We start from the raw sequence: 14,513 nt of genomic DNA on the forward strand, positions 1-14,513 counted from the left end.
CTTAACACATGGACTGCATATGGTCATAAACCAGACCCACTTAATGAAGTTTGCCCTTTCTGAAACCAGTGATTCTATGTTGACCTTCAAAAAAAATAAAAAGATCTGTTTGGAATCACAGGATTCCTGGGAAAATATCAACTCTCACACCCCATTATGTCTGGAGCCAGTATGAGGATTTTTGCCCATGGGGATAGAGGGAAGCTTCACCACCAACAGCAGGATGGATTTGTTTGGGGATGGTTTGTTATCTGGAAAGCTCAGTTCTCTTTGGCTGTCAGGCATACAATTTAGGGAATTGGTTCTCTACTTGTCAGCTGGACTTTCTGGAAGAAGAAAGCCCTAAAATGAGGAGCCTACTGGGGGACATGGCTGAGTCTAGGGTGGGAGGCAAAAGTCTCAAGGGTTAAAATTGTATCAGGGAAGGAGCCAATTATATCTTCCTCTGGGGAGATAGTGAATCCGGAGAACTCGGTTCTAGCCTTTAGCCCAATCGGAAGCTGGCAGGGAAATAGCCAGGTCAGGGATCTTAAACCAAAGGGGCATTTGAAGTTCTGAATTAACTGGCAGAGGATCCCAGCTTGCTGGTACTGACTAAATCTAGTGGCAATTTCTTGGAACTACCAACCAGGGACATTAGATAGCAAAATGTCACTTAGATTCTAAATGCAAAAACAACTGATGTGGGAAAACAGATCAAGGAGAGATCATTAAGAATCATTAAATTACCTGAAAACCATGTCAAAGAAAAAAAAGTCTAGACATCATATTTTAAAAATCAAAAGTGAAAACTACCCAGGTCTCTTACAAACAAAGGGCAAGGTAGAAATCGAAAGAATCTATCAGTAATCTCCTGAAAGAGATTTCCTGAAAGAAACCCTAAAATGTACTTCTAGAGTACTTCTAGAAATATTATTGCCAAGGTCCAGAGCTTCTAGGTTAAAGGAAAAAAATACTTCAAATAGATAAATCATTCAAATGTTCAGGTGGCAAAGTCAGGACTATACATTATTTAGCAGCCCTCATTGTAAAGTAGAGAGCTTGGAATACCATATTCCAGCGGGCAAAAAATCTAGGCTAATAACCCAAAATAACTTATCTGGCAAAACAATACGATGCTGGGACATCTAGCTGGTGTAGTGATTACGGTACCCTGAAGTCAGGAGAACCTGAGTTCAAATCTTCACATATTCGACCTTTACTAGTAGTGTGACAGTGGACAAGTCACTTAACCCTGATTACCTAGCCAAAAACCCCAAAAAACTAAACAAACAACAACATTAATATTAAACCATTAAGTATGATGGTTTTGGAGAGAGATGGAAGTAGAGAACTTCCAAGTATTCCTGATGAAAAAAAGCAGATATGAGTAGAAAATCTGATTTACAAATAGAGGAATCAAGAGAAATATAAAAGGATAAATATGAGTGAGTAATAATAATGGACTAAACAAAGATAAACTGTTTATATGTGATAGTATTAATACACTCAGAACTCTTATCACCGTCATGGATCATATAGGAAGTCTAATTAGATTGCAGACCCAATAGTCGTTCTGTTAAGTTTTAATGATCTTAAAAAAATAATGGAAAGGAAACTGTAAAGAATTATATGAAGGAAGATTGAGATAAAAAGATGAAGAGAAAAATTATCTCACACAAATGAGTTCTAATTAGAAGACTATAAAAGCAAGGAAGCATGCTGAGAGTAAGCATTACTTGAACCTCACTGTCATTAGAACTGATCAAAAGATGGGAAATATAAACATAACATATACACAAAGAATTGATAAGGAAATACACTTCACTCAATAGAGAAATAGGAAGGAGAGAAGAGGAGAGAGGAGAAAACAAGATGGGAGTGTAGATTAAGGTAGAGATTAATCTTAAGCAAAACCATTTCTTGAAGAGGGGATGAGAAACAGATTAGGATAAGTATAAGAGAAGACAGAAAAGAATAAAACTGAGGGGAAAACACAATTAACAATCATAGCTATTGAATATGAATAATATGAATTCATATAATGAAAGAGGATTACAGATGTCATTTACAAGAAATACATCTGAAATAAAAACAATACACATAGAATTCAAATAAGTAGCTTTCAAATAAGCAAAACCTATTATGTTTCAATTAAAGCTAAAAAAAAAAGGGGGGGCAGGGTTAGGAATCATGATCTCAGACAAAGCAAAAACAGAAATAGAAGTGATTAAAAGAAATAAGTAGGGAAATTACATTTTGCTGAAAGATATTATAAATAATGAATACATATCAAAACTAAAAATAAATATTAAAAAATTGCAACAAATGGCATAGCATCTAAATTATTAAATGACACATTAAATAAGTTACCAGGAGAAATATAAAGTAATACTGTATCATTGGGGAATCTCCATTTTTCCCTCTCAGATTTTTATAAATCCAACCAAAAATAAACAATAAATAAATGAAGGGCCTGAACAGAATTTTAGAAAATTCCCCTGGAGATTACTGAATGGGAACAGAAAGGAGTATGCCTATTTCTTAGCTGTACACGAAGTTAAAATTCACAAAAATTGATTATATATTTAGTCATAAAAATACCTCACAAACAAATGCAGAAAAGCAGAAATATTAAATGCGTCTTTGAGCTACAATAAGACACTTAATGAAAGGTCTTTGAAGCAAAGATTTAAAATCAATTGGAGGCTAATTACATAATACTAAAAATGGATAGGTCAAAGGACAAATATTAAAGACAATAATTTCAAAAAAAAATTATCATGGTTAGAAAACATACCAAAATTTTTGGGATATAGCCAAAACAGTACTTCAGGAAATTTTATATCTTCAAATACTTTACTCAATAAAAAAGAGAAAAAGTAGACTACTGAATTGGACATGCAAATGAAAAAATAAAACTTTTAAAACCCAATAAGCTGATCATTCAATTAAATGCCAAAATAGAAATCCTGAAAATCAAAGATTAATAAATTTGATAGGAAATAAACTATTAAGTTAATAATAAAACAAGGATCTGATTTGAAAAACAATAAAATAGATAAATCATTAGCTAACATGAATTTTTAAAAGAAAACCAAATTATCAGTATCAAAAAAAGAAAGAGGGTAAATTCACAACAAATTAAGAATTAAAAAATCATTAGGATCTATTTTGTCCAACTACATGCCAATTAAATAGACAATCTAAATGAATGGATGAGTAGTTCTAATAAAATGTCCAGATTTGCCAAAAAAGACAATGTAATCTTAAGAAAAGATACTGAAGAAGCCATAAATGAACTCCCAAATGGGGAGAAAAACCAGAACTAGATGTATTAACTAGTGAATTCTATCACTTTAATCATTGAAAGCACAAATCATTTCAATACTACACAAAATTTTAAAATAGGAACATAAGTGATACCACCAAACTTTTCCTACATTTTAGTCTCTAAACCAGGCAAAATAAAAATAAAGAAAACAATAGAACAATATACCTAATTAATATCAATGTGAAAATTTTAAATAAAATATCAGCAAAAAGACTATGTATAGCAAGGTATCAGAAATATAATCTATTGCTCGTCTGGATTTATACCAGTAATGCAGGTTGGTTCAATGTCAGAAAAAAATTATAAACATGATTGACCTTATTAATAAAAAGGACAACAAAAATCATGATTGCATCAATATGTGCAGTGAAAGCTTTTGATAAAACACCCATTTATGTTAAAAAAAAAAAAAAAACACTAGACTGAATAAGAATAAAGCTTTCCATACTATTAGTAGTATCTAAATCGAACTAAGAGCCAGCATGCTCTATAATACCCACAGGTCTTTCCAATAAGATCAGGACTAAAGCAAAGATAGTTATTATCACAATTACTTACTAGTCAACACAGTATTAAAAATACTAGTTATGCAATAAAATGGGGAAAAGAAATTGAAGAAATAAACCTAGGTGAAAAGGAAACAAAATTTTTATTTTTTTTGCAGATGATATCATGGTTTACTTTCCCAACCCAGCAATCTATCCACGTGTCACCTGACTGCCCACATCAAACTACTACTATCTCCAGAAGGGCTCTCAGTATCCCACAGCTGATTCTAGATCTCCCTGGGCTGAACTGATATGCTCAGGGTTGTTCCTGAGTTGAACTATTCTCAATAGAAGAGAAAGCCTCATTGGTCATTTAGTCTGGCTTTCTGCAAAGAGAAGATGATGGTGGTCTCTCTGCTTGAGTATTCACCAATTTCCTATGATCTCTCAACTGCTATCTCACTCCTTTGATCTAGCTTTGATCAGCTATGAAAATTAAAAGTCCCTTTGGTTAAACAGATTAAAGAAGGAGGGTTGGAGAAGACCTTAGAGACCATTTTATCAAACCCTCCTCCCACCCCCACTTAGCACTTTTACAGATGAAATAACTGAGATATTAATTGACTCCCAAGCCACAAGGCAGAAAGCATCACAAGGGCAATTTGAAACACTCTGTCCCCAACAGCTAATGCTCTTTCCACTGAACCAACAGATGCCTAATCTCTCCCCTGTCAGAGTCTGGCTAAGCATGTGCCTAGGAGCCCTCAAGGTTAGTAGAGGGGTCAGCCTGGGTCCCTTTTATGCTTCAGGGCCCTCCCCCCATCCCAGTGCAGATGCAGGCACCTGAGTAGAAGACACAGGATGGAGAGGGTCTTAGGGTCATAGATTTAAACCTGGAACAAAATTAAGAGGCCAGAATCCAACTCCTACGTTTCACTGCTGAATAAACTAAAACTGCATTGCTCTGGGTAGGTCATTTTAACTCCCTGGACCTCAATTTTCTCTTCAATAAAATCGGGGGCTCTATCACAGAGCCCCAAGGATCCCTTACTGATCTTTTAAATCCCATTACCTCATCCCCTTCTGCTGGGGATTCAGCATGTTCTTGATCAGTCTTTCAGTCCTACTTCTTCTGGACTTTAGTCTCTAGGATTAGGGTAACAATGAGAAATGCTTCTCTTTCTGTGGAAATTGAAATGATAAGGGTCTTAATTGGTGCAGCAGATAGAACTCCAGGTCTGAAGTCAAAACGACTCATCTTCCTGAGTTCAAATCCAGCCTCAGACACTGGGTAAGTCACAACAACTATAACAGCAATGAGCTCTAAGCTCAGAGGGCCACTGAGGAGCTGATGGGTGCAGAGAGAGAGTGGGAATACTCTCCCTTGGCTAATCTTCCTACAAAGGAAGTGTCAATAATCCTTTGCCATATGATTTGACTTGTACATGGAATACCATCAAAGATTTTGAGCATGAAGAGACCTTAGACGTCCATTAATCCAAGCCAATCTTTTTTATAAACATGAAAATGAAAAGTAGAGAGGATTTGTGCAATTATTGAGCAGTAGAATCTGGAAATGGACCTCAGTGGTTTCTTCATTAATGGGTCATTAATTCTTCACTAATGGGTCAATGTCAATTTGAAAGGAGCCTTCAGTAGAGTCAGCTCAGCTTCCTTCTCTGTTTTTACTTTGGATCATTCCATCAGTGCCTTGAATGAAACCACAGAAACCAGAGTCTTATTGAATTTTCAGGTAATAGAAATTGCCACAATAACCCTAAATCATCTCAACGATCTAGAATAATGGGTCAGATCCAGTGAATGAGGATTTAATAGGGATGAATCAAAATTCTTCTTGCATTTTAAAGTCAACTTCACAAGTCTAAGGGGCTTGATGGGTGATGGGGGTGAGCAAGTAGAAGACATAGTTAGGCTATAGTTCTCATGAAAGAAATCTGGGGGTTCTGATGGGTTACAAGCTTGAAAAGAATCAACAGTGTGAGCTGGCAGCCAAAAATATCCTTTGTAAGAGGCGTTAAATCCAGAGAAGGGAGAGACTCATTCCTCAGCACTCTGTCCTAATCAGACCACATTTATTTCTGGGTGCCATATTTAGGAAAAGCAGAGACAAGCTGGAGAACATCCAGGAGATGGTGAGAAGACCAAAGAATACACTATATGAAGACGGGTTAAAGAAAACAGGGATATTTTTAACCTGGAGAAGAGACAACTTAGCTAGGGCCTATTTTTAAAATATTTGAGAGGCTGTTGCATGGAAGAAGAAATAGCCTAAATATGCTCAGCTCTTTAAGGGATTGTATAGAAAGATTGATTTAAGCTTGAAGTATGGAAAACCTTCCCCGTGAATGGATTCTGACGTGAATGGAAATCTGAATGGTCTAAAAGCAAAAAAAAAATCTACCCTCAGAAAGAAGAGGTTCCTCATTGCTAAAATTGCCCAAGGAAGCTATAAATGACCCTTTTGGGGTGATTTTTGTCAAAAGGATTCTGGATTAGGTCTGGACTTGACTGAATGGCCTCTGAGATCCCTTTCTATAGGATTTTGCCTAATCCAGTCTACTGGACTGGGAATCAGGAGACCTGGATTCATATCCCATTTCTGCAGCTAATTGGATATGTGAACTCAGACAAATCACATTAACTTCAAAGGGCCTTAATTTCCTCATTTAGCAAATGTAGGGGTTGGACTATGTAGATGGCTTTGAAGGGCCAACATGCTACATTTTAAGCTCCTTCCTGGCTCTGATATCACTTCTATGTTTCATGTTCTAAATTATCTTCTATGGAATTGGAGAGAATGTATTTTGAGCATGAACTCACATCATCCCCAAAGGCAGCCGATTCTAGCTTCTTCCTCATTTCTAGATTTTGTTGGGGGAAATTTGAAGTACCTTGGGAGGGGAGAAAGCCTCACACCAGATTCATAGTGCTTTTGAGGGGAAAAATAATATCTCCTTAAAAAAACTCTCCAGCCTTCTAATTAAAGGCTGCCTCCTTCTTTAGGGAGACTCTGAGACTTTTAAAATACTTTCTCCTTTATTATTTAGACATTTCCATAAGGACTAGAATATCTACATCCGTGCAACTCTATGCCTCAGTTTCTCCACATGACATTTCTCTCCCTCTGAAAAATGTTGTACTTATTTTTGTAAATATTTTGTATTTATTTGTGTACATGTTGTTTCCCCCCCCCCAAAGTGTATCCCCATCACCCAATGCAGTGCTCTGTATTTGGATTCAGAATTATTCATTGAACGGAAAAAGAAAGACTCCCACTCCCTCCTTTATCAGTGTCTGGGATGAGGCCCTCATGAAATCATTTCACCTCTTCAGGGATGCTAAGGAGGCCTGTAGAGGACCTCGGTTTACCATTCTGAGTTTCTCCTTCTCAGATCCTCCTACAGATATGAGCCGAGAAGGGGAGAGTAAGAAATTGCTCTGCTTTCTTCCAAGGCCTGAGATGGGGGAGGTGGGGAGGTGGAGGGCTCAGTATTTGCCCTGGCTGGCTGGCTGGCCCTCCAAGCCCCTCTGGGATAAGCTGGGTGGGGGGAGGGAAGCATCTGAGTCCGTAGCCCAAGCTACCTCTTTGTAAAGGGGAGCGCCTGTCCCCTGCCACCTGTTGTTAATCTAGCCCGGGTAATCCATTCTGTACTGTGTCAGCAGTTCAAAAGGGCACTGTTAGTATTTTTTGCCGACTTCAATTAACGTGAGATTTCCGAGGCTCCCTCTGATCACATTTCACATGTCACAAGTTGGGAACAAAACAGACAGATTCCAGTTGGGAGGAGAGAGGAGAAGTTTATTGCAAACAACAACAACCAAGCAAATCATTCGGGCCGGTGTCCAGTGACAGGAGACTCTTGGAAAGCCCAGCTGCTTTTGCTTTCCATTTTGTCCCAGAACACACCCTAAAACCCCTTCCCCAAGGTGTCCCCCCCTCCCTAAATTATGTAAGTGCAATAACTTACTTTCAAAGAAATAAACCAAAGGCAAGAACATTTTTTTCATAATATTTTGCAGCAATGAACTTGTAGTACATGGTGGTATAAGGCAATAAAACTTTATGGAATCAACCTTGGGCACTTTTGGTGGTTTTTGTTTTTGTTTTTTGTTTTTTTAGTATTTTTCTTGTTTTTCTTCTTCCATGTATTTTACAGACTTTTTTAATATTATATAATATATATTTAATATTCCACCCCAGGCCATTAAGCTAAAGAAAAGTTTGCGTTTATACAAGGTTAAAATATCTTACAATGAAAACGATAGTACTGGTTGAGGTTTGTGTTCCTTCTCTCTCCAGCTCTTTCAACCACTGCACACCCAAACAGATATATTATTAGACATTGAAAACTGTCCTTCAAAATCAGTAGTATAAAGTCCTAGTTCTACATATGTACGTGAAGGGATGGAGCGGGGAGAGGGATCAAAGCGGGCTGGGGGAAATGGTTTGGCCAACTGAGCCCTCAATGTACATTGAAAATGGCTGTCTTCCCCATGGCATCCTCTATCAATCAAGAGCTGTGGATATTGATGAGAATTGTAGGGCAGAGGGAAGAGGTTCTTGAAGATTTTTTGGCTCCTTTTGATCATCTGTGACAAATTTCAGGAAGAACACTGGACCCAGATCCAGTTCCCAAGAATGAGATTTGAACCCCACTTTGCTACCAACAACTTAAGTTTAATTGCTTCTGGTTTTTTTCCTCATCTTTAAAATGAATCCAGATAACCTCAGGTCATTTTCAGCTCCAAATCCTATGATCAAAGGGCCATGGAAAGATGTTTGGCGAGCAGGCTGTAACACATTACCAACAATGACTTGCAAGTGGGAAGTGATGGAAGAGACAGCATCGGAAATGGAGATGACACAAGAAAAGAAGGTTGGTCAGGTCATGTAGTGGGAGTGAAGAACAGATAGAGTGGCATCCATGAAATGTCAAAAGAACCAAAGGAAGTTGGGCAGACCCTCTGTGAAGAGTTCAGGAAAAGAGATGGACAAGAATTGCACAAGATGAGACACCATGGAGATGTTGGGCCCTGCCCAGTGGAGGGAGTGTCCCCATTGACCAGCCCATATATTTTTAAAATACCCAAACTAATGGGCCACAGTGAGTCACAGAATCTCCTTTTCCAAGCCATTATCCCCAAGCTGGGATGATTTGACTGTTCTGATTGTAGAGTGTGAAGGCTGCAGAGGGAAGAGTAAAGTCTTTGGGGGCTTCTAATCCCTTCCTCCAATCTCTGTGGCCATGTCTTTGTGGGAATAGACTACTGAATAGCCTTGATGAACTGATGGACAGAGTCAGAGTCACTGCCCTGCCATGGTGAGTGTATAAATTAGCTGTGGAGATTATTGATAAAGTCATATCTCACCATTCATTCTCCCTGTCCCTCCCATACCTATATGTCTAGATCTGGGATCCCAGGAAACTGGAAAATATATTTCCCAGCCTTCAGAACAAAGACAAAATGAAAGCAGTCATCTCCAGGAGGTCACTGAAATCAGCCTTTGCTATTCTTCCCACCTCCCTATTGCTTTCCTTCTGGATTCTCACCCCTCAGCTGGGCCAGAAAAAAGATGACAGCCTATTTCCCTGATCTGGCCCTGTTGGAATCACTTTTGGAAGGGACTTGATAGGTTTTCTAGGCCAACTCAGGCCTGAACGAGAACTTGTTCTAAAATATCCCCCCAGTTTTCCACCCTGACAGATGGGGAATTTACCCCTTCTCAAAGAGGTTCATTCTGTATGGAAACAGCTCCCACTAATTTTAAATTTGGACTTGGAGACAGGGTTGGTTCTAGGGGAACCCTATCATGTAGAGATGAGACTTGAAGACTCCTAACACCCCTTGTTTCTTACTGGGGAAGCCATTTTGGTTGAGTTGGGACTTCCTTTTTTCCTTATTCCTCAGTTCCTATTCTGGACTAAGCTAAACCTTTTTCTTAAACTCTCATTTTCTGACTTATTTCTCGGGACCCCTCAGCAAATAGGCATCTCTATATGAGATAACTAAGCAAAAAATGGTGAGAATGGAGATCCTGTCTCAGTGTTGCCTTTTGGGAGTAATCTTGGATGAACCTCTACACCTTACTGAGGATTCATAAAGATCCTCAGGCACATATTCTCCTCATGGAAGGATCAGGAGGAATCTCTCTTTCTCTTGCTTGGGTTCTGGTGAGTTTTGCAGAGGTAGCATGAGTGTTAGATTTGGAATCAGAAGGTCTAAATTCTAATTTCACCTTTGATCACCTTAGCCAAATCTCAATTTCCTCCCATGGACCTGTTTTCTCATCTGTAAAAAGGGATGGAGAAATGGATTCTAGGTGCCTTCAAACTTGATCTAGGGTCCTATGTGTGAGGAGCTGAACCTCAAAGCAGCTGACCTACTACTCTGAAGCTGGAGGGAGTGGGAAGTGAAGGGGACTGGCTAGTATTTGTGGGGCTTTTCAATGAATATGATCCGTGGGTGAGATCGGAATCAGAACTGCCTCTCTCTGTGATTCTTCTGCCTCAGAGCCATTGCTGATCCTCATCTGAGAACCCAGGAGACTGGTCAAGGAGAGGGGCAACATTTCAGCATCTACCACTGAGGCAGGGATCAGTACCCCAAAGGGCAAGAGGGGCTCAGCTTCCCCAAAGAGCCTTTATTCCAAACTATCCCCCCATATATGCTATATTCCAGCCAAACTGGAAAACTGTTCCCCCGGCCATTCAGCCCTCTTCTGCTTCCCCTACCTTCACCTCCATCTGATCCCTCCCTTCCAAATCCAACTTTGACGCTAACTCCTTCAGAAAACCTAGTCCGCCCAACTCCTCACTCCCACCCATGAATGTGATGTCAACTTTCTCAAATACCTCGCATCACTTTGCCCCCATTTCTCCTTTGCACTGATCTCGCTCTCCTCTGGGTCATAATAATGGTACATTGTTCTCCTTACAACACCCTGATTTTCACCAGCCCCTTTTCCTCCATCAAGCCTTACCCTTGGACAGAATATTGGCTCTGGAGGATGAGAATGTGGCTTCAGATTCAACTTGAGAATCTCTATCGGTGTGGGGGGGCAAGTGGCCTCACCTCCCGGGGATGGTTTCCTCATCTGGAAAAACCAGTGAGTTAGAATGGGCGCCCGCCTGGGGTCCCTTCCTGTAGGTGTCTTATACTGAAGGGGCACTAGGAAATGTCTGTTGGCTTCAATTAAAAAGAAAGAAAGACGGGTGGACTCCAGTCCAATGGGATAAGGGTTTGGGATTCAAGTTAGGGGAAGCAGCGTGGTGGACACGACTCACTAGTTAGTGCAGCCAGAGCTGCAGATTTTGGTGGGGACTGGAACTGGTCAAGTAGGCTGGCAGGCCTTGAGGATAATGGGCTATTTCCACTCTAAGGGAACCACTCTTAGAAACAAGCAGTCACTGGGTCCAGCCCCCAGGGGTCCCTGCATAGGATCGAGCCCCTGGCCAGGTGGTGCTGCCCAGAGAGCCGGGGCCCAAGTCAGGAGCCATCTCTTCAAACAGAAACACTGGTTTCCTTCTATGGAAGCCCTAAGGAAAGGCTAAAGGGTTGGGGATTCTTTCCACCCAAGAAAAGCAGGGGGAGAAGGACTTTCTTGAAAGGTCTAATAGGAAGGGCCCTTATGAAGATACTTTTTTTATCTGGGGTCAGCTAACTGCCCCCCAGTTAGGGGGCTCTGTCCCTCCTTCTCCCAAACTTGTGGGATGAGGCAGCTCGGGAAGTGAGCTTCCCTCTGGCGCGTTCTCCAGGGCTCACCTCCCGTTTCGGCTGCTCTCAGGACCAGCCCCGGTTCCTGCTCTGGGGACCCCCCCCGCCCCGCCCCCAGCTCTCTCTTCCCGAGGTCCCTTCCTTCTGGATCAGTGACCTGAGGAGTCCAGCCCTCTTTGCCCTTTGGCCAGACCGTCTCCTGGGGCGCCTCCCTCCCAGCCTCCCCTCCTCCCTGACCCACCGGTCCTGAGGCTGGCTCTTCTTGCGATCCCTTACCCTCCCTCCCGCCCCCCCAAGGCCCACCCCTCCTCCCCAGGGGGCATCCAGCTGAAGGGACCCTAGTACCCAGTCTGGGCTCCGGCAAACGGGACGGCAGCAGAGAGGCAGGGAGCCCAGGGTTCCGAGGCAGGCCCTCGGGCGGCTTCAGGGCGAGGAGGGGAGGTGTCCGGGGGGGCAATGGTGTCCGGGGGAGCCCGGGAGCCATCCCGGGGGAGAGGCCGGGAAAAGAAGGCCCTTACACTTGGGGCAAGATGGAGCCCAGAGAGGAAGGGCCTCCACCGCTGGGCCGGGACGGACGGGAGTCTGCTCGGAGGGGCTGGGGGCTCAGGCCGTGGAGAGGGGCTCTCCATTTCCAATGGCTTCGGAACTTGACAACAGGACTTTTTCTACTGTGGTGGGACAAGAGCCTCCGAGCGCGGGGGAGGCCGGGGCTGCTTCCGGGCCCGGCAGGAAGTCCCGCCCTCGGGCAGCTCAGGGCGCTCGCCCACCTTCCTGAAACTCCCCTGGCTCCCGGGGCCTCGGGCAGCGCGGAGAGTCGAACGGGCGGCGCGCCTGGGGCCCGGGGGCTCGGCCAGCGCCCCGAGGCGGGGGGGAGGGGGAAGGGGGAGCGGGAGGGGCCCTGTCATGTGGCCCAAGAAATGGCGGCGCTGTGCTCTTTGGCCTTCATCCGCAAGGCCGCGATGCTCGAGGTCTTCCGGTCGGGTTCACTGTTGAGCTCGTAGGCGTTGAGGCCGGGGCCGAGGCCCGTGGCCCCGAACAAGCCGCCCATGTGTGTCTGGCCCACGTGGCTGCCGGCCCCCGAGACACTTAGGAAGTCAGAGACGCCAGCGCTGGCGCCAGGGGGGTGCGCGTGGGGGGACATGCACGTGGGCACCGGGTCGCAGGGGACCACGCAGGCCGGCACCGGAGAAGCCGCTCCGTTGTTACCGATCCAAGACGGGTTCTGGATCTAGGAAGAGCCAAGCGGAGAAGTCACGGGCGGGCTCCCCAGGCCCGGGGGGAGGGGCGAGGGGGAGGGGAGGAGGAGGGAGGGGGAGGGGAATGGAAGCGCCCCGGGGATCCGGAACAGCTTCGTTACCTTTGTCATAATGGGGAGGGAAGAAGGGAGGGAGGGAGAGAATGAGAGAGACCGAAAGACAGACACACGGAGAGAGACCGGGAGGCAGATGGACACACACAGAGGGACAGAGATTTGGGGTAACGGAGACTATGGGACGGCAGGTAGCATCCAAAATCATTGCCACAAAACCAGCCTCCCCGGTGCCGTCCCACTCGCTGCTGCGGGCGGAGGACCCGCTGAGACCAGTGTCTTCTGCAACTAGGGGATAGGGGAGAAGCGGCTAAGGCAAGGAAGGCCAGGAAGGGCGAAGGGGCCCAGCGCGGGGAGCTTGCAGGCACCAGAGGCAGACTGCTGACCTCCCAGCTTTGCAGGGAGCCGGCCCAGCATCTGGGCCGGGAGCCTGGGGGCTCTGGAAAATGTAGGCCAGGTTGGGGGGCCAGGCTCCCAGAAGCCCCCCTCCCTGGGAACCAGTCCTCTCGGCGGCCTCCGGGGGTGGGAAGGCCACCATCCCTCAGCCTTACGGAGCCCGGCTCGGCCCAAACTCCCACTTCAGCCAACACAGATACAGCTGGTCGGGGGCTGCAAGGGGGGACGGGAGAGGAGGCCAGAAAGAGGGCCTTCCTCTCCGAGGTGGCCGAGTCAGGCTGCTCTGCGCGTCCCCGAAGGTGACCAAGTCAGAACAAGGAAAAGGGAGAGATGGCGCTTTCCTTCCCCAGAGCCCAGCCGGTTCCGGCCCGAGGCCCCCAAAGCTCCCGCACTGACTTCCCTTTGGGGAGGAGCATCAATTTGCCGGGAGCCTGATTTTCGAGCCCAGCCGCTCCCTTTGCCAATAACGGCAATTTTCCATTCTCCTCCGTGCTCCTGGAGATGGATCTCGGAGAACTTAGCACGATGGAAGGAGCAACGTTCATGGTTCTCTGTTGCAGAGGATGGCAGATGGGGGGTCAGGGGAGAAAGGATGACAGGGCCCTGGTCCTCGCCGTCCCATGCTTGATGCCCCATCTTAGAGGGAGGGGCCTGGAGCTGGGACTGGGCTGCAGCACTCACCTGGGCGTAGTTCTCAGCTCTGGTAAGGAGGGGTAGCTCATAGGCTGTAGAGAAGTGAGTGCGAACCTGCTGGATCTGCCCAAACCTCTCCCGCTTCCTCCACTTGGCCCGTCGGTTCTGGAACCAGACCTGAGGAGAGAAGCACAGTGGGATAGAGATGGGGTCCCTAGGGATTAGGGTCTGAGGGCCCTACTCAGGATCCCCTTTGGCTCCCAATTCCCTAATCCTTCAAAGCATTTGAGTTTGGATTTGATCAGTTTACTAGAGAGCAGGGGATAACTCAAGGAAGATTTCTGTTCAAATTCTACTACAGACACTAGCTGTGTGACTGGCAAATCACTTACTTCACTGGGACTCAGTTTTCTCTCCTGTTAAATGGGGATAATAGCCATTACCCCAAAGAGTGTGGTGAAGATGAAGTGAAATGACATGTAGAATCCTTTATAAACTTTTGAGTTCTTACGTCTGCTACCGTGTGCTTGTTTTGTTGTTGATGATGATATGACGCTGCCCATATATCATCATTATATCATCATCATCATCATCATCTGGGGATGGAACAAGCAAAACTAAAACCAATGGATAGAAG

The 14,513-nt window shown here is 44.5% G+C and overlaps 1 protein-coding gene across 1 annotated transcript in view; it reads right to left on the minus strand.

Moving 5' to 3' along the window:
• Nucleotides 1-12,335: 12,335 nt before the first annotated feature.
• Nucleotides 12,336-14,513, minus strand: part of ALX4 (ALX homeobox 4) — a 54,229-nt gene continuing 52,051 nt past the window's right edge. The window contains exons 3-4 of the mRNA XM_051966192.1: nt 13,925-14,053; nt 12,336-12,766 (exon numbers count right to left, since the gene is read on the minus strand). Of these exons, the coding sequence (XP_051822152.1) occupies nt 12,440-12,766; nt 13,925-14,053 (456 nt within the window). The 3' untranslated portion in view covers nt 12,336-12,439. The remainder of the gene's footprint in view (nt 12,767-13,924; nt 14,054-14,513) is intronic.

The sequence above is a fragment of the Antechinus flavipes genome, chromosome 6 (genome assembly GCF_016432865.1).
Source record: "Antechinus flavipes isolate AdamAnt ecotype Samford, QLD, Australia chromosome 6, AdamAnt_v2, whole genome shotgun sequence".
Lineage (NCBI taxonomy): Eukaryota > Metazoa > Chordata > Mammalia > Dasyuromorphia > Dasyuridae > Antechinus > Antechinus flavipes.